The sequence below is a fragment of the Scardinius erythrophthalmus genome (genome assembly GCF_964197995.2).
Source record: "Scardinius erythrophthalmus genome assembly, chromosome: 25".
NCBI classification, from domain to species: Eukaryota; Metazoa; Chordata; class Actinopteri; order Cypriniformes; family Leuciscidae; genus Scardinius; species Scardinius erythrophthalmus.
This window is the reverse complement of record NC_138245.1, coordinates 28,022,587-28,047,586: the sequence shown is the minus strand read 5'-3', so window position 1 is coordinate 28,047,586 and position 25,000 is coordinate 28,022,587. Positions and strand designations below refer to the sequence as shown.

The 25,000-nt window shown below is 37.1% G+C and overlaps 2 protein-coding genes across 5 annotated transcripts in view; one reads left to right on the top strand and one right to left on the bottom strand.

Annotated features, from left to right (window-relative positions):
* The window catches only part of slc41a1 (solute carrier family 41 member 1), a 30,105-nt gene extending 15,622 nt beyond the window's left edge, over nucleotides 1-14,483 (top strand). For all 4 annotated transcript variants that reach the window (XM_081358605.1, XM_081358606.1, XM_081358604.1 and 1 more), the window contains 8 exons: nucleotides 590-661; nucleotides 1,479-1,623; nucleotides 4,645-4,791; nucleotides 8,735-8,882; nucleotides 9,054-9,133; nucleotides 9,253-9,387; nucleotides 9,531-9,679; nucleotides 11,683-14,483. In XM_081358605.1, coding sequence (XP_081214731.1) covers nucleotides 590-661; nucleotides 1,479-1,623; nucleotides 4,645-4,791; nucleotides 8,735-8,882; nucleotides 9,054-9,133; nucleotides 9,253-9,387; nucleotides 9,531-9,679; nucleotides 11,683-11,868 — 1,062 coding nt within the window. In that variant the 3' untranslated portion in view covers nucleotides 11,869-14,483. The remainder of the gene's footprint in view (nucleotides 1-589; nucleotides 662-1,478; nucleotides 1,624-4,644; nucleotides 4,792-8,734; nucleotides 8,883-9,053; nucleotides 9,134-9,252; nucleotides 9,388-9,530; nucleotides 9,680-11,682) is intronic.
* Nucleotides 14,484-18,279: 3,796 nt separating this feature from the next.
* Nucleotides 18,280-25,000, bottom strand: part of LOC308685801 (EF-hand and coiled-coil domain-containing protein 1) — a gene marked incomplete at both ends in the record, with an annotated part of 9,029 nt that continues 2,308 nt past the window's right edge. Inside the window, 6 exons of the mRNA XM_081357804.1 lie at nucleotides 18,280-18,437; nucleotides 18,515-18,584; nucleotides 19,294-19,392; nucleotides 19,491-19,608; nucleotides 19,711-19,846; nucleotides 20,908-21,014. Coding sequence (XP_081213930.1) covers nucleotides 18,280-18,437; nucleotides 18,515-18,584; nucleotides 19,294-19,392; nucleotides 19,491-19,608; nucleotides 19,711-19,846; nucleotides 20,908-21,014 — 688 coding nt within the window. The remainder of the gene's footprint in view (nucleotides 18,438-18,514; nucleotides 18,585-19,293; nucleotides 19,393-19,490; nucleotides 19,609-19,710; nucleotides 19,847-20,907; nucleotides 21,015-25,000) is intronic.

The window sequence follows — 25,000 nt, the reverse complement described above, 5'->3', positions numbered from 1 at the left end:
AGACAGTGTTTCATGTATTTCATGTGAGTGAAAGAATGTAGGACGGGGCTTTGTTTTATCCGATTGGATTTGATTGGATCATGAAATGTTTAACAATGATATTATTAGTGGTGCTTGCGAAGGCTTTTGTTCTGAACCCGTAACCCAAAGTATTCAGCTTGCACTACGAACATGAATGATTCCTCGAATCATGCAGCTTTTCTAAGCGATAAGATGTTCATTTTCTTTTCCTGGCGGATGAAAATGATTTACATTGAAGAAATATCCAGATTCTGAAAAAAAATTTAGGCCAGCTTCTTTAGAAAAGGTAAATGAAAAATCTAGTTGGTTAATAGTTATTCACTTGTTTCAGAGGCAGAGAAAGTTATTACATTTTGATAAAAAATTATTAATTTTTTTTTTTTTTTTGAAAGTTAACTTTAGGTGCGATTTTTGGCATGTTGAATCTGATTGCAAAAATAAAACGGCATTTGAACTCTTAAGCGAGATTAGTGCTGCAGACTCGCTCAGAGGAACTTGCAGTGGTTAAACTATAATGGGAACATTTGTAAATGGACTTCCTGTGTTCTCTCTTTCCCCGTCTCACCAGGCTAATATTGGACAAATGGATACCGCCAAGGATATGTGGAAAATGATCATGGGAAACCTCGCACTAATTCAGGTTGGAGACCTTCTAAAAATATCAATCCTGTTTGTCTAATGTACATGCCACTATGAAATAAGCTCATGAAATCCAATGTTTACCTACTAGATCCACATCCAAATGTGGTTTAAAATTAGTTATAATTTTTTTTAACGTGTCTTAATCTTAATATTGTTTTTCATATGCAACATCATCAGTTATTTTAGCATTATTTAAATATTATAGTATTTATTAATATTTTCAGTTAGCTTTTCTTTTTATATTTTCAGTTTTCATTTTAATTTTAGTTTTTAAGTTTTAGTAATTGTAGTACTTCAACTTCATCAAATTTATTTTAGTTTCCAAAGTTCTAATATTTCCATTTTATTTTATTTCAGCTTTATTTAAAAAAAAACAAAAATGATAATTAGTTAACAATAACAATACTGAACGTCATAGTATTGGCTGAAGCTGTCCAAAAACATATTTTCTCAATTTGTCCTTATACTGTACATGTTGTGAATATTGAATGAATGAACAAGTCAGTGATTTCAGAAGAAACAGATCAGATTTGTCAGTCCTAAAGATTTGTTCGTTTTTTGCACAGAATGAGCAAAGCCAGAGTCACATATCACGTGAGGTTTGACGTGTCCAGATTGCACGCTCGACTAAACAATTATGTAATGATCGGGTGATCTTTTTCTTGGAAATTACCCTAAAATCCAATAATGGCATGTGTACACTAATGACGAAAGAGATCAAAGTAAACTTGACATAAACGGGACAGAAGACTTTGAACCTCAGGAATGATGGCCAAAAGAGGTGTCTGAGTTCATGGTGTCCTTCCTGCTTTCAGGTTCAGGCCACTGTGGTCGGCTTCCTGGCTTCCATCGCGGCAGTGATTTTTGGCTGGATTCCAGAGGGTAATTTTAACATGGGTCATGCCGTCCTGCTCTGTGCCAGCAGTGTGGCCACCGCATTCATCGCTTCTTTGCTGCTAGGTGAGAGGTTGAGTCATCTACTGTACCTCTGAGTTGAGGAACCTGACACTGTGTAGTTTAATTTGTGTCTGGGGTAACATCCCGGGAAGCATCAAATGTTTTTATGCAGTTAGATGGCTTCTCAGTGCAGCATAACCCTCAGACGGTCCTCGGTCATTTCTGACCGATAAATTTTCTGTTTTGAATTTCTAAAAATCAGAGCTTCATCGAAATGTTATGAAACTTGGTGACTTTTATGGCATTAGGTATGTGAATACAAAAAAAAATTGAGGTCATGATCCGAGCATGCTAAGTGGTCGTAAAAAAAAATAGTGACGATTTTGGTCTTCGGTCAAAAATGACCGACCCATAGGAAATGAATGGGAAATTGACAAAAAAAAAATTCTCTGTATTTGTGTATGTACAATCTACAAATCGGCCTCCATCCTAAAAAAAAGTACACCGCTGTAAAGGGGTGACACTCTACAACATCAAGAGTACAAAAAAGACACACCCACCCCCACACACACACATACACACACACTTTTATACACATAAACACCAATAAATTTTGATTACAAAAAATCTGTTTTGAATTTTTAAAAATCACAGCTTCATTGGAATGTTACGGAACTTGGTGACTTGTATGGCATTAGGTATGTGCACACACAAAAAAATTGGGGTCATGATTCGAGCATGCTAAGTGGTCGAAAAAAAAATAGTCACACTTGTGGTCTTCGGTCAAAAATGACCCCCATAGAAAATGAATGGGAAATTGAAAAAAAAATAAATAAAAAAAAAAATAAAAAAAATTAAAAATAATATTATTATTTTACAAAAAGTGTTATAATTGAATGAATTGCATTTTTTGTTACAAATTCTGTACAAAAAAAAAGTAAATGTGTCCATTAGGGAATTCACATGCCTCTCCATAGAGAACTGTAGATGCCATCTAGTGGTTACACCATGCTCCTACGCTTTCTCTCCATACTCTCACCAGATGGTGCTAATCTGCTTCAAACATTTTTTTTTTGAAGGCCTAGACCAGGGTTCACCAATCTCGGTCCTGGAGGGCCGCTGTCCTGCAGAGTTTAGCTCCAACCCCAATTAAACACACCTGAACCAGCTAATCAAGGTCTTACTAGGCATACTAGAAACTTTCAAACAGGTGTGTTGGAGCTGGTTGGAGCTAAACTCTGCAGGACAGCGGCCCTCCAGGACCGAGATTGGTGAACCCTGGCCTAGACTCTATATTAAACTAAAATACTGCATAAATAAAAAATAAAAAATAAAAAAATATATATATTTATATAATTTTTTTTATTAATTTCAATGGCAAAAATAGACCATAAATATTGCATAAATATTAATAAATTCAATAAAATGATCTCAAAATACAAAATTTAAAAGAATAAATATTATAGAACAAAAATAAATTGCATTGGTTTTACTGGGATGGAGGAAGTTTCATTTTTAGGCCTCCGGTCACTTCTGACCGGGAAGGCCCAGGATGTGACTCCGAAACGAAGACCGTCTGAGGGTTAAATATATTTTAAGAGAAAATAAATAAAATAAGCAAGATATGATTTGCTGTTTATATATGTATTAAAATTATTTTAGTTGCAAAAGCGTCTGTTTTAATTATTTATGATAAAAACACAGTGTTTAGAAATGTAGAAATACAGACGGTATGGTAGCTTTACCACTTTTATATATATTTTTACTACGAAAACAAAATCCGATCATAATGGCACATTTGTGAGATATTTTGTTTACATTTTTTTTAAATAGATAAACTTTTGCATGTTCATAAAAAATATGGTATATACAGTAAGTAATAAAGCAAAACTTATAATTAAGTCATGTTAAAGGGATAGTTTACCCTAAAATTAAAATTAAGTCATCATTTACTCACCCTGGTGTTGTTTTATGTCGTATGCCCGTCTTTCTTTATCAGACCGCAAAAGGAACATTTTGTAAAAATGTCCCTCTCACGCTCGTTCGAATAATGGCAATGAATAGCGACCAGCATCAAGCTTTTAAAACAACATGTAAAAGCATCACAGAATGATCCCATGTGATTTTCCAAGTGTTCTAGGGGTATACGATAGGGTTTGGAGGAAAAATAAACTGAAATTGAATGTATTATTTAACAAAATTCTTGACCTTGGTCGTTGGTCTTCTGTGTTCGTGAGACTCTATTAGCGCCACAGTTCACTCCGTTTCACCCAGAAAAAGTTTTGAGGAATCAAGATTAATAAAAAAGCCTAGAAATCCCCAAAAAGTATTTATGTACTTCCTTAACTGTGTTAAATATCTCCAGACCGGATGACGGTCAGAATGAGAGTTGACAGTTGTGAACGCGATAACTTCTTATTTATTTCATGCCATGTCTTGGTTTCTCACAACTTGTGTGTTTTTCTGGGTGACACAGAGTGAACTGCGGCGCTAAAAGAGTCTCACGAACACACAGTCGAGCACAGAAGACCAACGGCCAAGCTCAGGATTTTAATTTGATAATACATTCAAATTTGGTTTGTTTTTCATCAAATCTTACTTTGAACACTTGGAATATAGGACACGTGTCGAATGGGATCATTCTGTGATACTTTTGTGGGGTTTTTTTTAAAAGCTTGATGTCGGTCGCTATTCACTGCCATTATATGGACGAGCGCAAGTGGGATACTTTTTTAAAATTCTCCTTTTGTGTTCTGAAAAAGAAAGAAGGGCATTAGAACAACACCAGGGTGAGTAAATGATGACTTATCGTATAGTTTAAAACATAATGACAATGTTTACACATCTAAAAAGAAATGTACTAGCTGAGGTGAGGAACAGCTAATGCTTGTTTTTGAACCTGGAAAGACAAAGCAGCTCTGAGGTCTCATTTCAACACTAGAGTGGAAATATATCCTCCAAACAGGAGGTATCAAAAACTAAGAATGCCTGGTCTCCATTGTTTGGGATTGACACAATCTCCGGTGTTAATTCCACCCATTTCAACACTAACTTGACAAATCTTTCCTCTCCTCTTCTGGCCAGGTCTTATCATGATCGGGGTTATCATTGCATCCAGGAAGGTTGGCATCAACCCAGACAACGTGGCCACCCCCATTGCTGCCAGTCTTGGTGACCTGATCACCCTGGCCCTGTTGGCTGGCATCAGCACGGGCCTGTATAAGGAACTCGGTGAGTGAATGCCGCAGTTCTTTGGCTGAGCTCTTCGGGAACACTGCCGTAATCGGATATCTACAGTCGGTACATTTTGTGATCCAAGTGCAGGCAGATAAATGAGCAAGCACCCTAAATTTGCAGATTCACATACATTCTAGCGTATAACTTATGAACCCTGTGCCCTAGAAACTTTATTCTCGTTCCTTTCGTTTTCTTGGACCAAGTCGAGTTCAATGGAGGTATATGGATCTATCTTGGCAACTGAAAATAAACTAACTGAAGATAACATCAAAACTCATTATCTTGGTTAATTAGCCTCATTGTGCCACCTTCTTTGCTTTGCACAGGGAACTTCCACAGTCAGGGAGGAAATGGCATCTCAACACATGCTTAGTGGTTTAAAAATAACACAGTTTCCTTTACTTTTTAAAATAATGTTCAATAAAACCAACATTTTTCATGAAATAATCATAATTCAATTTTAAAGTTGTTTCATGTGCATTATACTGTATGTGAATCTGTATTGAAACCACATTAATATGGCTACCCTGACATTTTGCAGGTTAACAGCCATAACCCGACTTTAATTAACACTATCATTGTAGACAAACTTCCCCTTCCTATTAGAAAGCCTTATCACCCCTGTCTGTCACCCAGCATTGCAGTGGTAGATTTCCTTTGCGTAGTTGAAAACCACAAGCTCTTTCTTTCTCAGTTAGAAGAGGTGGTTTCAGGTTTATTTGTCACTTACGCATCTATGCTGAGGAAGTGAAATGTGCTTTCTGCAAGCTCTCAGTCTGTGCACCTACTCATTCACAATAATATAAGACACACATGCTTTTAATGAATGTTAAACTAGAGCACAGATATATTACAGTTATGTAAAGCTGAAAATCCAGAAGAAAGAGTGCAGTTGTAATATAAGATTAAGCATAAGTTTATATGCTTATATACAGTATGCACATAAGCATTATATTTATATTTCCACTACCGTTTAAAAGTTTGGGATCAAGATTTTTTTTTTAATGAAATGAATACTTTTATTCATCAAGGATGCATTAAATTGATTTAAATTGATCAAACGTGACAGTAAAGACTTTTGAATTATTACAAAATTTTATTTCAAATAAATGCTGTTTTTTTTTATCTTTCTATTCAAGAATCCTGAAAGTGTATCATGGTTTCCACAATAATATTAAATATTAACACTAATAATCATTACAAACGATTGCAAATCAGCTAGTCACGTGATCCTTCAGAAATCACAGGAATAAATTACATTGTAAAATCTACTCAAATAGAACACCGCACAGTTTATCAAGGCTTCTGATGAGGGTTATCGTGATTTTTGTGTACTTTTGATTCTCATGAGTAATATGTTTAAACAGTCATCATGCTGAGTCACATTAGAGCGTAGCGGGGCATGTTGGGGCTTGTGCTTCACAGGTTTCTGAAGTGCACTGAGGGTGTCTTTAATCTCAGACTGCTTGCTTCATATACACATTAGACTCTGCAGTCTTTCGCTTTAGACCCATAAAGCAACAACTCTCTCTAAGTGGGAGGACATTTTCTCAGTCCGATTGCGAAGAAACGACACAAGAACACATCTATTGTTTGTTCAGCTTTTTTGTTGCAACACCTTGGTGTTTTGATGATGTGTGGTGAACTGTACTGAAGTAAGAATGTGCAAATGGAAACATTATGGTAAAGAATGATTGCATGTTTATGTCTTATCAAACCTCACAAGACCAAACCGTCTGGATGTAAACATTTAAAACTGCCAAAGTGAAAATAGTAGGTCAACCAAGCATTCATCTTACTCAACTTCTTCAGAATCTTGCTGCAAAGTTACAACCAAAAGAATGTTGTGTTATTGTGATTTCTAAACTAACTTTGGTTTTGAAACTGTCTGAACTGGTGTTGAATTCCGAAGTATTGCACATGTGGATCATGACAGTTCAATCTGAAGAATGTAGAATAAATTATTATTTTATCATGGCTTCAACTTGAATCAACATAATAATAATGTATTATTTTCAGTTATTATTTTTATTATATATTACATTATTTTTTTTAATGTAAATGTATAGTTTTAAATGTACTGTTTCTTAGACCTATTTTTAATTTATGAATAATCTTAAATTTTTGCATCACTCAAGTTTCAAAAGACATTTAGGCTTTCAATCAATTAATTTAATCTAAAATAAAAGTTTTTGTTTATATAATATATGTGTGTATATGTATTATTATATTTATATATATATATATATATATATTATACATGTATGTGTACACATATAATATATAAACAAAAACCTTTATATTAGATACGTTTAATAGCGATTCATCAATTTGAAAGCACTATATAGACCATTTTGCAAGATGTAAACAACACTGGTCCAGAAGCACTTCCTGTTTCAGTTTTTTAAAGGGGTCATATAATGCCATTTTTGTACAAGCTAATATGATTCTTTAGGGTCTAAATTAAAAGTTTGTAATATACTTTAATTAAAAATTCTCATTAGTATTGTAAGAAAACACTAATTTTACCTGGTCAAAAACAGCTCTGTTTTCAGCACGCCGTTTCAGTGCATGTGTCTTTAAATGATAATGAGCTTTGCTCACCCCGCCCCTCTGTTCTGTGGGTACACCGTATTAGACATTCTCTGACTGTATCTAACACAATAACCACGTGTTATTCGTTATAAACGTGGGATTATGAATTATATTGAGAACGTCGTACATAGAAAACATGCCGTAAAGTACCCTGAGTGTAAACCTTAGACGCATTCATCATGAAGCCTGCAGCAAGGTTTGCAAATTTCGCAAAGATTAATATAAATACGAATATAAAGGTTAATAAAACATTACACTCACATCTTCTGGAGGTTCAGCAGGAACACGTTGGTACCGATCCGTTTTTTCTCGTTTGTGAAGCTGTCTGGTGTGAAATGATTCGCGCAAACATGAAAGCACAGACGATCGTGGGGAATCCCCGTGAGGGAATCCCCGCGTCAATCCTTTGGGCATATCGCTTCAAAAACAAAACTCAGCCACTGCTTCTTCAACGGCTCGGATTTAGGAACATCCAAATGACTGCTGTGTTCCTTATTACATCTAAGAACAGAACACCACAATCGCTTAGACGCCATTCTACTCCAGCATATCAACAATGGCGGACTACTATGACGACGGCTGTCACAGCTCGCTCAGGGCGGGTCTTGTGTTGAAACACGGCTGTCAATCACAATAGCGGGAGGGGCGTACGATCTTATGACGTCACAATATCGAACGGCTTGATTTCAGAGATGGTCAAACATATAAGGAGATTAAAACAAAACCACTGGATGGATTTTTATCATGATAGGATGGTTGTGTACAGGCACTGCCAACAGACATTTCAGTGCAATCAACTTGTAAAAGTGCATGTACCATTATATGACCCCTTTAACACTACATAAACGTTGGGATAAAATACAACCAACAGAACATATAAAACTGAATCAAAAAGTTAAACAAACATCTTTAAGATGTTTTCTTTACATGTGAAATAAAGAAACCAGTTACAAACTGAAACAGGAAGTGTTTCTGGACCAGTGTTGTTTACATCTTGCAAAATGGTCTATATATTTGGGATGCACGATATATCGGCCGATATATGTTCATTTTTTATGTTATCATTATCGGCCTTTTTAATGGTGAAACTTTTGTTTTTGTGATCAGGCTCTCAAAAATGATATAAAACTTTGGATTTAGATTTATCGCCCAATTATCGTTATTATTATTATATTACCCAGTTATCGGCTTTCAAATATAAAGAATTATAGAATATATATCATTTTTATTATAATTTTTTATATTATATTTACACATATTTTTAAATTTGTCATTTATAAACATGGAATGTGAAAATGTATTCAATTTAGCTAACTTTAAATTAATCAATTTTTCCTCACAGAATTCAATGATTATGCCAACCCGATGGTTTGTGCCTTCTTTGTCGCCCTGACGCCCATCTGGGTACTAATCGCCCGGCGGATACCGTCCACCCGAGAAGTGCTCTACTCCGGGTGGGAGCCTGTCATTATCGCCATGGCTATCAGCAGGTAGGAAAACACTCATTAAGATAAAGATGCTCATTTCCTCATTCCTCTTTATGATGGATGGATTACTCACTTGCGGCTGACAGCGATATGTCAATCATTTATCTGACACCATAGATGCAGTACCTTTGTGTCATTAAAAATAGATTTCTTCTCTTTGTGCTTTTGAAACAGTGTTGGAGGCCTCATTCTGGATAAGACGGTATCTAACCCCAACTTTGCTGGAATGGCGGTTTTCACGCCCGTCATCAACGGTTAGACTCCTTATCAACACCTTATCATCTCGTGTCAGTGTTTCTGACGGTTGTTCTTACTAGCCCTCACTGTCACACCGGAGATCATTGCTTACGTTGTTTGTTTTGCCCTGCTGCAGGAGTGGGCGGCAATCTGGTGGCGGTACAAGCCAGTCGAATCTCCACCTACCTGCACATGAACGCCCTGCCCTTAGCGGATCCAAACCCAACCCCCATTAAATGCCCTACTCCCTGGAGCTCGTTCCTTGGGTCAGGTGAGTGAAAAGATATGGCACACTCATCAGACCTATTATTAGGAAAGATGTAATCAGTAAATATTGATAGAAGCGTACTTTCCTGTATTGTCTTAATTCGTTTGGTCATGCGAAGACTAGCTCAACTTTTACTCTCTCACCAGGTGTCAACTCCCGTTCTGCCAGAGTGCTTTTCTTCCTGGTCGCTCCTGGTCATCTGGTCTTCCTGTACACCATTAACTCAATGCAGGGTGGACACACCTCTCTCACCTACGTCTTCATTGCATTTTACCTGGCCGCTGCTCTGCTCCAGGTATACCTGAGCATCTACTGTATTCCTCATTACAAGGAAATTTGAGGTTTAAAAGGAATGTTATGTTGTGTTTCTTTTTTCCTCCTCCGTTTGGCATCAAACACGGTGTTCGTAGTCATCCAGCTTGAAATGCTGACTAAAAACAAGGAGTTTTTTTAGGTTTTCCACTGCGCGTTCTCTCTATATTTACGATTCTTTAGCCTTTAGCCGCTGCCTACAACTCGCTGGATCCTTCACTGGAAACCAAATATAACACTCCCGCTAAACATTTACTCTTTGAAGTCTTACACCCGGGAACAATACAAGTCGACACCATTATTACTAAAAGTTTGCGAAGAAGTATTTCCTACTAAAGCAAGGTGGTATTTGACTGGTCAAGGGTATCCATAGCAGACTGATGGGAGTGGCCTTGGACAGCAGCATGCCCAGTGCATTATGGGTGTTAAAGTTTTCCTACCTATTTGGCAAAAGTGAAGACAAAAGCCTTTTTTCTTTGTTTTCTCTAGTCAGATAGCACTGATTTCAAAAACGTTTCCGAGCCAGCAGTTAAGTAGATGCTTTAAGAAATTATGCTTTACATGAATAACATTAACCTTATTTTAAGACTTTTACAATGTTTGTGCATTGTGACATTAAATTCTATAAAGACTATAATGCACAACAAATACACTACTAAACAAAAGGATGGGGTCACTGTTAAGAAATTAATACTTTTATTCAGCAAGGACACATTAAAGTGACCAAAAGTGACTGTAAAGACATTTACAGTTTTACATAAAAATTCTATTTTGAATTCTATTTCTATTCATCAAAGAATCCTGAATAAAATAAGCAGCAAATTAGAATGATTTCTGAAGAATCATGCAACACTGTGATTCAAAGCTGAGTTTTCAGCATCAGTTAAAGGCACAATATGTAACTTTTTTGCTTTAAAAATAGCAAAAATCACTATATCTATGTTATATATATTTTTTTAGTTGTGTACTTACATTATCCCGACTGTTTCCAACAACTTTCAAACCAGGAGAAATTTTAATTTAATTCGAAGACACGGCACGTTTCTTTATTTCCGTTTTGTCGCAGTCAATGGCGTCATATCCGCGTTGTTCCTGGTTTCCGCTCGTGCTGCCATGGTAACCAGAGCTATGAACCAGAGCCCTCTGATAGTAACCAAGGCGACAGACGTGGACAATGTAGTTCGCAATGTCTATCTGCACGCTGTTGTTGTTTCGTTCAAACATTATGGACCATGGCAAGCAGACTTTGGATAAAAAATGAGAACTAAAACGAGAATCAATATCAGCGCGGTGTTTTCGAGATGCCTAGAGCTCCCATAGACAGTATATATGCTGTGAGCACATTTACATAAAACTAATCAATGTTATATAGTTCAACAATGATAAAATGTTAGAATATGATCTGTATGTTATTCTAATGTTGATCTAGCTTACTGCTAGTCTCATACAGACAAACTAACACACACATTTCAACACATTCAAATGCAGTTTAGTGTGATAGTGTAATGTTAGACCAAGTGAAACAGCGCTGCGTTACCTCACAAGTTTAATTTGTCTAATAAACTGACCTGTTAGTAATTCTGCACTCGCGTGTAGTTCGGTAGAATGAAATGTCCATACTCCTTTTATATCCGCGGGACTCGCGTCGCGTGTGGAGCTGATAGCTGTCTCTTAGCAATCCCGACCTGCTTCATATAACAGTCATGATAAAAACATCGATGTATTTACTCATCCATAAACATTATTAGATCGGTCGGCTTGACGTTGACGACAAGATCCATAATTCTTAGCAAATGTTGCGTCATCAAACTACGCCTTTGTTATTGTAAGAGGTTAGCGACCCCTAGCGGCGAAAAAATGACATACTGTACGTTTAAGATGCATTAAAAATGCGTTAAAATTGTTTTATGCAAAATAAAATATCTTTATATCAACCTTCAAATGCTTCCATCATGCCACACTGACACATTCTGTCTTTCCGTCTAGGTTCTGATCCTGCTGTACCTTGCAGACTGGATGGTTAACTGGATGTGGAGTCGAGGGATGGATCCCGACAACTTCTCCATTCCCTACTTGACCGCCCTGGGAGACCTGCTGGGGACGGGCTTCCTGGCTCTGTGTTTCCACATCCTGTGGCTAATTGGAGATCGGGACACAGATGTGGGTGATTGATCCACGCTGCTTCCTTTGACTCTGTCCAAGCAACACAAATGTCTTTATTTATAATGCCACATAGAGAAATAATATCTATATTGTTATGGCTACTATGTCTACCATGATTATATTGATGACATTATTGCTTTAGTATTGATTTGTAATTTCGTTGTTGTTTAGCTACTGGGAGAACAACAATCCTCATTATTTTTCAATGGGGATGTTCGGCCCAATTTTACGGCCAGTCGCGTTGGCTGCATGTAAAGATGACATCGACCTAAACTTGAAATATTTCACGAGAGGCAAATGAACATAGAATGCTTAATCACCAAGTGCTACAAAATGGTTTAGTTACTGTATATAAAAGGATGTGTTTTGAGGGCAGCACTCACAGCCTTTGCTTACTAAAGACAAAAAAAATATTTTGGACCATCACATAAATGACCTGAATATCTATTTCAGGCTAGAGATTGAAAGGGTTACCTGGTCTTAATAGAGGAGACTGAATCTCAAAAGGGACCTTATTTACGAGAAAACAAATTTTAAGAATTTTTGCACATCTCGGCATTTCCAACCAGCTTCTTTTTTTTTTTTTTTTTTATGCAGTATCCCAAAATTCACATAAAAATAGGTGAATGGAAACATAGACAAGCTTTACATAACATCTATTGAAATTAACCGGAGTTTCCATGATTTTTAGTTAAATGTGCTCACAGTGTTCAAAATTAATTGGAAATTATTCTTATGTAGCTGAAAGGAATAGGCATTTTAGCCCTATTCCTTTAAAAAAAAATTGCTAAATTACCCAGAAATGTGATTTTAAAAATGCAAAGCCTTAAACTGGAGTCGAAAAACACTCATCACATTCAACTAAAAAATACAATAGGTTTTAACACAAAGCTTAGCTAAGGGTCAATTGGTGAATTCAATTACTCGAAAGGAAAAGCACCTGCTCATTGGCAAGAAACATGAAACGCTTTGCCTTAAAAGCCTTACGATCGAACAATTTCTGTATAATTATGCAAAAACAATTAAAAGGGCTATTTTGACATCTACACTGCTGTACCACTGCATGCTAGCTGAAGAAGTGCTTTTGTAACCGGTTCCCGAATGTGATTTTGAAGTAATGCTTTATTAAAATCCCTGAAAGAGTTTCTTTCATGCTGGAAGAGGAGAGATTATTTCATTTCGAATGTTATTTTGTGAGATTAATGCCACTCAGAAACACTTGAAAGGCGAATAGGATGGCTAGCAGCTAAACTGTACCTGGTTTCTCGGCCATAAAAAGTATCTAATCAGTAGTTGCCAGTAGGCTAATGTATACTATAATAACTAGTCAGGCCTTATAAAGCAACTGACCTCCAGTTATAGACAACGTGTTAAACTGTAATGTCAGCCTCCCATTGCTAAAGGGCTGTGTAGAAACATCGCTCCATTTGCTAGTAAATCTCACCAGTTCGCGCACATCGTCAGCTAAATGGATTGGGACGGGCACATAACATTAAAAATGCGTTGTTTGTAACGATATCTTGAACGTATCCATTTTTGTTTTAACTGTAACTTGTCAGTTTGTGTCAAACACATTGGTTTGTGCCCTAAAATGTCTGTTTTTAACTTTGCCAGGGCGAATTGTAGTGTTTAATGTCACAATAGACCACTGTGCACAAGATGTACTGTAATGTCAGACGTTGCCACAAGAGGTCGCGCTTGTGCAGGGAGAGCATGCAGCTGCAAAATGTGTCATATGCACATGTTTATAGTACCACAAATATGCATTCAAACATCACAAACATTTTTGTGCAACTGATCCGGTGCTGCCATTGTACCATGACAGCTCTCTATAGTTGTGAATATTTCTTCAGGGGACGGGAGGCTTTGTTTATTTATTTCTATAGATGTGACAAAGCTATTTGTAAATAATATATTTATTCTATAAATGTTTATTTTTCATTTTGTTGCATTTTTTCTTTGCATTGGACCAGTAGAGATGTTTACTGTACATTTATCAGTAATTTTTTTTTTTTTTTTTGGTAAACTTTAACAGATATATCAAAGTTTGGTGCCTAATATCCAGCAAAACCTCACACTCGATCTGGTTCGGTGATTGAGCATAATATGCCTTAACAAATCACAAGCAAGGCTCAACACGTAGGTTTTATAGGTCTTCTGATTTGTTTTTTGTATATGAGCTTTTTTAATTCATGTTACATTTTCATAATGTATTCATTTGATTTGTGTACACAAATCATCCCATCCGTTGTGTTCTTCCAGGGCAGATGTATTGGTGGTCACTCATCCAAAGCAAAGCCACTGAGATCCCCATTTAGAGTGAATTAATATTTGCTTGAGGGTTGTCTAATCTGTCACATTTACTATTCCCTCTCTTATTGACCTAACATAGCTTTCTACTGAGCTAAACTGAGCTTGAGAGTCAGATCCCAGCCCCTTCGAGCAAGACCAGAGCAAACTTACCAGGTTATCCAAGAGTGTACAGCTAGGAATGGTAACTGGTTTTCCGAATCCTATGATTTCTTCCCCATCAGTTCTGCCCCTGCTGCTTCAATCTGACACTGTCAAGTGGACTTAACAGAGGTACTTGTAAATTGCTGGAAATAAAAGATTATATTATTTCGTATGACTGCCCTGTGCTTTTCTGTGTTCATACCATTTGACTCGGGGCCCTGCCCCATGCTTGCGGGGCCCTCACGGCGATCGCACCAGGACGGCCCCGATCGACACCGATGCTGCTGGGTATGGTTAATGATGAAGAATCACATTGGCACTGATCTTCTGAGATGTGTTGTACTGACATACTGTAGCAAAACTTGCTCCCTAATAGAGCATTTGTGACCCTGGATCACAAAACCAGTCACGAGTCGCACGGGTATATTTGTGGCAATAGCCAACAGTACATTGTATGGGTCAAAAATATAGATTTTTCTTTTATGCCAAAAATCTTTAGGATATTAAGTAAAGATCATGTTCCATGAAGATATGTTGTACATTCCCTACTGTAAATATATAAAACATTTATTTTTGTGAGTGAATGCAAACTTTAAAGGCGATTTTCTCAATGTTTCGATTTTTTTGCACCCTCAGATTCCAGATTTTCAAATATCTCTGCCAAATATTGTTCTATCATAACAAACCATACATCAATGGAAACCTGTTCAGATTGCAGATGATGTATAAATCTCAATTTTTAAAAAATGACCCATGTGACTGGTTTTGTGGTCCAGGGTCACATTTATTGAAACTGAGCTGCAAAAACACGTCTATCTGAACTGCTTATTAATTAATACATGACCACACTCAGTGAATAATGCCTGTTCGGTAATGTTTTATGAGTAATGATATGAAATAATGTAAAATATTGTGTTGGAAGGATTTTTTAATGTTTTTAAAAGAAGTCTCTTATGCTCACCGAGGCTGCATTATTTGATAAAAAATAGTAATATTGTGAAATATTATTATAGTTTTAAACAACAGTTTTATATTTGAATATGTTTTAGAATGTTATATATTCCTGCGATCAAAGCTGAATTTTCAGCATCATTACTTCAGTCTTCAGTGTCACATGATCTAATCACATTCTAATATGCTGATTTGATGCTCAATAAATATTTCTTAACATTATCAATGTTGAAAACTGTTTTGATGCTTAGTATTTTTGTGGAAACCTTTATTTAAAAAAAAATGTCAGGATTATTTGATGAATAGAAAGTTCAAAAGCTCATTTTTACTGATTAATTTCACTTTCGATACATTTCTTTATGAATGCATTTAAATTTAATTATCTTACTGACCCCATAGTTTTGAACAATAGTGTCAATATGATTTGGTGCTCAAAAAAATAAAAAAAATAAATTCAGGATGATAAATGTCTGACAAGTGAACGTTTGAAATGTCCCAGTTGACGTCAAATCCAGTGACCTTGCATTTGTCGTCGCTGCTCCTCTTCTATCAGAGTTTCTGGAGACAATGTTCCATCCTTATCAAACATAATACAGAGGAAGACAAATCATCCAGACGCATAACTCAGCAGATCTGGTTCCAGCATGAGAGCGGCTCAGTCGGATTGGTATGGGAATAACAGGGATTGACACGGATAAGACCGGACATAGAATGAGGCCAAGGCTTGTCTGGATGGAGGAGGAAGCTTCAAGAGCTTTCTGGAAAATGATCCCAGGAGAACTGACTCTGTCTAAATGCTTTTTCTATATCATCCTTTTGGAGTTTAAGATTGAATGCTGTTTGAGAGATTCGTTCAGAACACAATGTGCCTGAGACGCTCGGAGACAAACTCACACACTGAGGCTCTTTGTAATCTGACAGATGTTTGGGTTGGACCTTCACAACACTAAACAAAAGAACTATACAGTAGCAAGAACATACATATGATTATTTCTATTACTTGTAATGTACCAAGAAGTATTTAGGCATTTAAGCAAACCCCATAAAGCCTAATGTATCGTGTTCGATAAGCAGATTTCTAAGGCCTCTAAATTGTCAACATGATCAACGCTTTGCTAAAAAACCCTTTGTTCACAATCTATGTCTTTTGTCGTCTGATTGATAGTTTAGTTTTGAGCAAGTAAAAGGTCTTTTAGTATCATTGTAAAAACATTGGTCTTTAGGTTGTGGTTCTTTTTGCTGTGAAATCTTTAATGAGTTTTTTTTTAAGTAACCATAAGATATTACTTTTATATTGTTAGAAAAATCAGTTTAAAATGTGAGTATTAAATAGGCTTTTGAGGAACATTTACTGTCATTGCATTATATATTTTTTCTCCACAGAAAAACTACAGAGCTTTGATCAGAAAACTAAGCATTTAAATATCATCTTACTAAGACATATTATTAGGAGATATAGAGCGACGACTGATATTTGCATTCTAAGTAGTCTGCTATATTGTTTTAAAGATATCACTGCTTTACATTTACATCAGATCTTGCTTTTTGGCAATATAAATATCAGCAACTGCACCGAACTGCATATATTTGTTCTGTTTGGGCCTCCATATTCTCCTATATTATATACTATATGAGTCATAAAAGCCTGATGCATCAAATATTATACTCAACAAAAAAAAAAACACGTACTGTATGCAAACTTTTTATAAAAATAGTTTTTCTCCTGACTATTGTTTCATATGTCAGGCCTTAAAGGGTTAAAAGTCATTGAATTAGATATTAAAATATCAAGCCAGGAGGCATTGTTTTTTTTTTTTTACTTTCTAATTAAAAACTGCTCAAATGTATGAAACTCTCGGGATCTTGTTTCATAAGGATTCCTCCAATGAGCCGACACACCGTCTGTAGCGGGGAATGGAAATGTGACCCGTGTCACATGGAATGACATCATGTGATGATATCAGTGACACATGCACATGCACAAAAAAATGCACCAAATGTTTTCTTTAAAAAAAGTTGTATTTTTAATTTTATCAAATATAACCGATATTATTTCGTAGCATAAATATAATTGTTAAAAATGATTTTGTAAGAGGGTCACATGAAAGCATAACTTTTCTCACACAGATTAAGTGCTTTGCAGAGAAATTACAGTAACACACCACAGTGAGACTGAAGTCTAAAGCGTCTTATAATGTGGCCTATTCGTGTCTTGCACGTAACAAGGGTAACGCGTGGAAAGGTTTCAGGAGACTATGTAATATGCGTTTGAAGAAGAATAGGTTAAAGTCGACATTAATCAGAAGTTGCAATAGTCTTTTCTTCCATATTGTGACGTAGGCCTATATCCCAGTTAACCGGCTTCTTGAACAAGAAAAAAAATGTAGGGCGGGATTTCATTTGGTCCATTGGGAATTGATTGGATGGTTGTGGTTTGCTATTGGCGGATCCCATGTGAGTGACAGGTTGCCCCGCCCTCATGCCAGTGAACACATCATCAGAGAAGAGAAGAGATGTCACTGAAAGAGGAAGGGGAAGTTATATTGATGAAAGATTATGAGAACACATCAATTCCAAAAATTACTAAATTATTAATTAATTATTTATTAATTATTAATTAAAAGTAAAAATTATTTCATAAGAAAATAGGAAATGTCAGTTATGATTTCATGGTGATACTTTCCACAAATAGGGTACAAAATGGGACTAGAAACTTGAACTTTGAACTTTAAATTCAATAAAAAAACATTTTTTTTTCAGTGGAAGAAGGTGAAAAAATGATGTTTGTCCACTTCAAGAGGTCAAACTAAATTGTACATGAGCTGTTTTTTTATTTTTAATAAATGTTATTTTATTTTATGACATTTGATATGACGTATAACAACAATTTTTAAAACATGCAAATACAGTTTAAAACTCTAATTGTAACACATTGAAGTATAAATGATGTAATAAATAATAAATGTAATAATGTACCCTGATAGAAAGTGTCCTAAGCGGGACATCTGTGAGCTCTCAGCAGGACATCAGCAGGGGGTTGGACGTGTTTGGGTGACCTGAGGACACAGAAGGTCGTGACCCGTTGCAGACCTCCTCCTCTCCTCCATCCAGGAGTTCACTGGAGAGAAGCTGCTGGCAGAGAGTGTCCACGACCTGGAACACTGGAGTGCAGTCTGAAGGACAAGATGGGAGTTTAGCCAGCAGTTTTGGACAAAAGAAAGTAAATGAAACGCATCTAGGCAGAGCTTACCGGGACTTTTTCTGCTACACAGATCTAGTGTGTTGATCAGTATTTTCCCCAAGATCCGGCGAGAGACTCTCTATCAGGGGTCAGAACACAAAAGTTTCATTACGTAACTTAATCACTAGGTGGCAGTGTGGACTTATCAATGCGACTCTACTGTGCAATTTAGCACTGGCTATTCAGAAAGGGATTCTGCTATACAATTTGCCAAAATGTAAACAAAGTGCACTTGAAAGGAACAATATATCCCACAATGCAATGTGCATGACTTGACCGTATGACTATCACTGTAAAGCTGCTTTGAAACGATCTGTATTATATAAAGCGCTATATACATAAAGGTGACTTTTCCGGTGTGATGAATGAACAGGAAGTAATATTAACCTGATTTTTAACTCTCTAAGGCTGCGTCCGAAATCAAAAAACCCTAAACCGAAGTAGGGGAGTATGGCCAAAAAAACAAACATCTATTGACTTGCAATAAAGGGATCAAGGGACCCGAGCCGTATCATATCTTGACAAATATGTACAAAAATGTACAAATCCACAGATAAGGCTTAAGGTAGTCCCAGACTAAAATGCATGTTTGAGCTGTTTTAACTGAAAGCAACTTGCACTGAAATCTTAAAATATGTTAGTGCCATTGTTTTGTCTCAAGATGAACACCTGTAATGTTTTCTTTTCTAAAGCACGTTTATAAAAGCCTAAATGAACTAAGGCCTAATCCTGGCTTAATCTAAGCCCTGTCTGTGAAACCAGGCCCTGTCATTGAATCTAATTCTCACTTTATGTGGAATCTGCAGCAGTAAAGTGAGCGCATCAGTCAGTCTCTCCTCCAGCAGTGAATGATGAGCTCTCAAGCCGTCCGCCTCTTTCTGCTTCATCTGCAGTCCGTGACAGAGAAGGCAAGGGTTCATTAGAGAAGACGTGGTGGATGACAATCCTGAAAACGCATCATCATAGTTTCTGCTTCAACACTCACCTTTACTGCTCCATTTCCCCTCTCCTCCGCTTGAGGAATCCACACGCATCCTTTAGTTTCCTTGGTGTGAACGGAGCTCTGAGAGACGAGCCAGTTACAGATAGCAGCTTTCTGACACCTGTGGAAGGAGAACATGTCCGATTAATGCAAACATGCATGTGTTGTGGCCGAAAAGCACAGAAAGGAAATTATAGACTTTTTATATTTAGGATATATTCACCCTTTAGCACAGCTGTGTAATCTGTTAATCAGCCGTTTGACCTCCAGGTGGCAGCACTGTCCTTCATCCATGCCTCTCTCCTCCTCTTCCTCATCTGATGCTGCCCGACCCTCTACTGACCTCTGCAGGCCTTCTTCTGCACAGAGACATCACATGACCACGACTGCCTTTAAAGGTATAGTTCACCTAAATGTTTTTAATTAATTACTCACCCTCGTGTCTTTCCAAACCCGTAAGACTTTCGTTCATCTTCGGAACACAAATGAAGAACTTTTTGATGAAATCTGAGAGCTTTCTGTCTCTACATTGTCGGCTACTCACCTTTAACGCTTCAAAAAGTTCATAAAGAGATCGTAAAACTAATTAGTTTGAATTGAACGGTTTAGTCCAAATTTTCTGAAGAGACTCGATTGCTTTATATGATGAACAGATTTAATTTAGACTTTTATTCACATATGAACATTGATCAGTGAACATAAACAGAAGCTGAACCGAACCTGCTTGACACGCGAGAACAAACCTCATTGGTTCTTGCAGAAGCTCAAATGTGCTGCGTAACACGAGAATGAACCTCATTGGTTCTCACAAGTCATGTGAACATGCTTGAGCTTCCGTTTACCACAACTGAATGTTTATATGTGAATAAAAGCCTAAATTAAATCTGTTTATCATTTAAAAGCGATCGAGTCCCTTCAGAAAATTTTGACTAAACCGTTCAATTCATATGGATTAGTTTTACGATCTCTTTATGAACTTTTTGAAGCGTCAAAGTGGTAGTTGCGTAGCTGTCAATGGAGGGACAGAAAGATCTTCATTTGTGTTCCGAAGATGAACGAAAGTCTTACGGGTTTGGAAAGACATGAGGATGAGTAAATAATGACAGAATTTTTTTTTTTTTTGAACTATGCCTTAAATGATCTACTACAATTATTTTTGCATTTATTTCCAAGATGATGCTACACATCACTTGCTGCAGTAAACATGCAAGTGATGATGTCACATGACAACAATGAAGCATATCTTTTAATGATGCTATAGTAGCTATAGTGCACACTACATACTACACAGTATGCAAGTATTCCATTCTGAACATAGCCACAGCTATTGAGATGCATGCCAAAGTTAACAAAGAAAATGTAATTTCTTAAGATCTGAATGAGAAGTTGACTTGTGTATGACTGGTTTTGGTCTCCTTACCTCTTCTGATGAGGGCATCATCGTGGAGGGAGGGAAATCCGGACCTACATGGTTCAACTAGTGTTTCGGTTCTGTTCATATTCAGCTCTGTGCAGGTGCACTGGGCCCTAAGAATAAGTCATAAAGCACTGTAAACATGATCAAATAACCATCTGCGCAGGTGAGTCAAGATCTTTGGAATTAAAATGTTTAAGATCACGTGACTGAAAGAGGATGTTCTGCGTTTCTTGATGCATGTTTGATTACTGTCCCTGCAGAACCTGGCAAGTTTCGACCTGCTTTTCCAGGTGAGGAATGAGCATTACATCACCGCTCTGTGATGCAAATAATGAAATATTAACCCCGATATTAATCTGCTAAGCGTCTACTGAAAGCCAGCCATCTACTTGATTGATAGCAAGGTTAATGTGAGCTAAAGTTTTAACACTGGCATTTGGCCATGCATGCTGGAAACGGTTCTAAGAATACAGAAGTTTATTAGCTGATTATACTGAAGCTTGCTACAGTTGTTTTTGGTTTGTGTAATCTCTAATTCAAACTCAATTGCAGACAGAGACAGAGAAGTGTTCAAGAAACCTGTGCAAAAACTAATATATATATATTTTTTTTTTCAATTCTGTTTGGTGACACTATTGGCACTGAAATTACACATTTCCTGTTTAAGTCTTGAAAAATTAGACCTTTAGTAATAACAAATTTATAATTATTGCTTTGAATTTGTTTTTATAGGTTTTTATACTTTTTTATTTAGCATATTGTACTTATAATATTTTTGTAATAATAAGTGTAATATAATTTCTCTGTACTTTGTAGCCTGGTTAAAACCAGACCATTCTCAGTAGTAACTGAGTTATGGTCTGGCAAAGCTTCTTTAATAACTCATTTCCAAAGGGGCGTCGCCAACGGACGCCGCTCAAATGCCTCTGGGATAGACCTAAAACCAATCAGAGCGATCATCATCGTGTAAAGCCATATGCTTACGCCATAAAAGTATGTAACATTACTCTTTTTGTGAAGAAAATGTATTTACTTTTGAATGTGTAGCAAAAAAGTAGGCAAGCTTTGGGACATACTACTTCGTTATCTTTATCGGACGGATCTGTCGCGTGCATCCCGTCATGTAAACTGCCCTGTCAATCATCTTGTCACAGTTAAAATCTTCTATTAAATCTAATTTAATTTCCTACCGTTTCGGAGAGAAATGCAGTAGCACGTTCATCTGCCAGTGGGTCTTTCATGGAGACTGTCCTCATGTGTTTGCAATTTGAATATAATAATGCATTTAAAAGTTGCTGCGCTTCACCAACGGACGTCTCTCAAATGCCTCTGGATAGACCTAAAACCAATCAGAGCGATCGTCATTGTGTAAAGCCTGCCTCAACGTTTCTGATTGGTGCCGCGATTTCGACGGCATGGAAATGGACTTGAATGAGCTCTTTGCCAGACTACTTGCAGAGCAAATCTAAATTTGCCGGAAGTTGTCTGGGTTTTCCCAGGCTATGTACTTTGTACACCTTTCCTTAGATTTTTTCCTCAGCATTATTTGACTGCATTATGTTCATAGATGCAAGAGACAAACATTCCTGCTTAAACACGTGTCTGGACGCAGGCCTACCTTATGTCCTCCCTCACAGGATATAATAAGATATGTCGAGTTAGATGCTGTAATAGCGGCTTTGAATGATTTGCTGTAATACTCACACTTGAAAGCAAATGACTAATAAGCGTTTTCAGGAAACTGTGCCATCCTGTGTTATTAAGGCAGGTCATTAACATCTGTCAAGGGAAAATCAAGCATGCCTGCGACATGCCCTTCAGTGCTACTCCTTAATAATCAATCTGTGTCATAACCAACCCCTGTTCCTTGACTCATCAACATCAACTCAAGCCAGAATCCACTCTGGAGCGTCAGTGCAGGTACAAATCTTACAGTTATGCAAGATTTTGTGTTGATTATGGTTTCTTGTCTGGGAACGCCTTTGTGGTCTGCTCTGGGTCTTAGAAAAGTATTTCTGTCATGACAACTCTCTGAGTGTTTGGCACAGTAATGGGTCTGACAATTTTTATATGTTTGGTCTTGGTGGAATAGATCTGGTACACTGCTGCTACACACACGACACACTGCTGTGAGCAAGACATGCTGCTGCTGTACAATATAGCATACATGTATTACCCATAGCAGATCTATACAGGTGGAGCTGGGGAAGGTGGAGGGTTTCTGAAAGCACGCTGACCAAGTATTTGAAGGTTGAGCTGCGAGCTCATTGGCTACTGATACAGCAGGAACCAATCAGCTGTGGCCTATAGAAAATGATGTGATTGAAAGCGGATTGAGTTAAAGGGTTACTTCAGGATTTAGCATTAAGCTTTGTATTAGTAGAAAACCTGTAGTATTTTCGAATTACCATGCTTTCCACCCTCATATCCCCCTGAGAGGAGAGATTTATGTATTTTTTGTCTGGAAAAAATCCTCCGATGACGCAAAAATCGTCATTTTGCGTCATCGGAGGATTTTCTGGACAGAGGCTAAAGACTACAGCCAGTAGATGGCGTTGTTCCGCATGTTTTCAGCCCGCCCATACAGGGTGGGATCTCACTCAGAATGTACACACAGTGTCAGCCGTCTTTCTTTGGAAGCTAAGCTAGCACGCTCTTGTTCTGTGGAGAAAGCTGAATAGTAGGAGAAAGCTGAGTAAGTAACCATCCTCCTTTTCCCGGACTTGTCCGGCGGGCGAGATCGTTCAAAATGTCTGGGATTCAGCTTTTGCGTTCTGCGGTCGCCATTCATTGTTTACATGCACACCTTTCAATCTAACTGAATTCATTCCGATTGGTGAATTTGAATGTAGTGTTTACATGAACGCTAAACAAGTGATCGGTTGATGTGCGTTTTACCATTGCTAAGAAAAATTCCCGGTCCTCCGTGAGAGATACGAGACCCGGCGCGTCTCAGTAATCACGCCACCGGCCTCGCGCCGTTCTCCCGCGGCCGTCAGCCTCGTCCTGCTCGCCACAGTAAACATGATGAATGGCGACTGTAGAACGCAAAAGCCGAATCCCGGACATTTTGGACGATCTCTAAAACCCTCGCAAACTCATCACGTAGGCTAGCTTTGTTGTTTACAACTGCGCACTCTTACCGGTAGGCGTGGCCTCCTAAGGCAGCGAAGCAAGTGCATTCTGGGAGTTGTTGTCTTTCATCCACATAAGCCAAAAATACATTTTCTGGCTTTTCTCAGTCTAGAAAGCTCCAAATTAAAAAATTTCTTCACATTTCTTCTACTTAAATGACCTATTTTAAATACACATTCATCTTCCCAGAGGTGAAGTATCCCTTTAAGGACCAGCCTGCGCCATCTAGAGTTTCATGACTGAACTTTATATGCTTGCGACTAGGTCTTGAAGTGAACTGGTTCAGAATAATTGTATAATTTTGATCAATTTAATTCATTTTGCTTTATTGATAATTCCAAAATAAAATGTTGACAGAAACATTAAGTAAAAAGAAATGTCTTTCCAAACCTGTATGCATTTCTTTCTTCTGTGGAACACAAAAGAAGAAATTTTGAAAAAACGTCTTTGTTTTTTTTGTGTGTGTGGAATTTTGGACCCCATTGACTTTTATTTTATGGACAAAAACAGAATTTTCATTCTTGGGTGAACTACAGTATACCTTTAATAATCCTCAGACAGATGTTTTTGAAAGAAGTCTCATATTCACTAAGGCTGCGATATTTGATCATAAAAAAACTGTAAATTTATGAAATATTATTACAATTTAAAATATTTTTTTAATACATTTTAAAATGTAATTTATTTCTGTGATGCAAAGCTGAATATTCAGCATCATTACTCCAGTTTTCAGTGACACATGATCCTTCAGAAATCATTCTAATATAATGATTTGCTGCTCAAGAAACATTTTTGATTATTAACATTGTTGAAAATAGTTGTGCTGCTTAAGGATTTAGGATTTTCAGGATTTTTTTGATGAATGGAAAGTTCAAAAGAACAGCATTTCGTCTGTTATAAATGTCTTTACTGTCAATTTAATGCATCCTTGCTGAATCAAAGTATTCAATTCTTTCAAAAA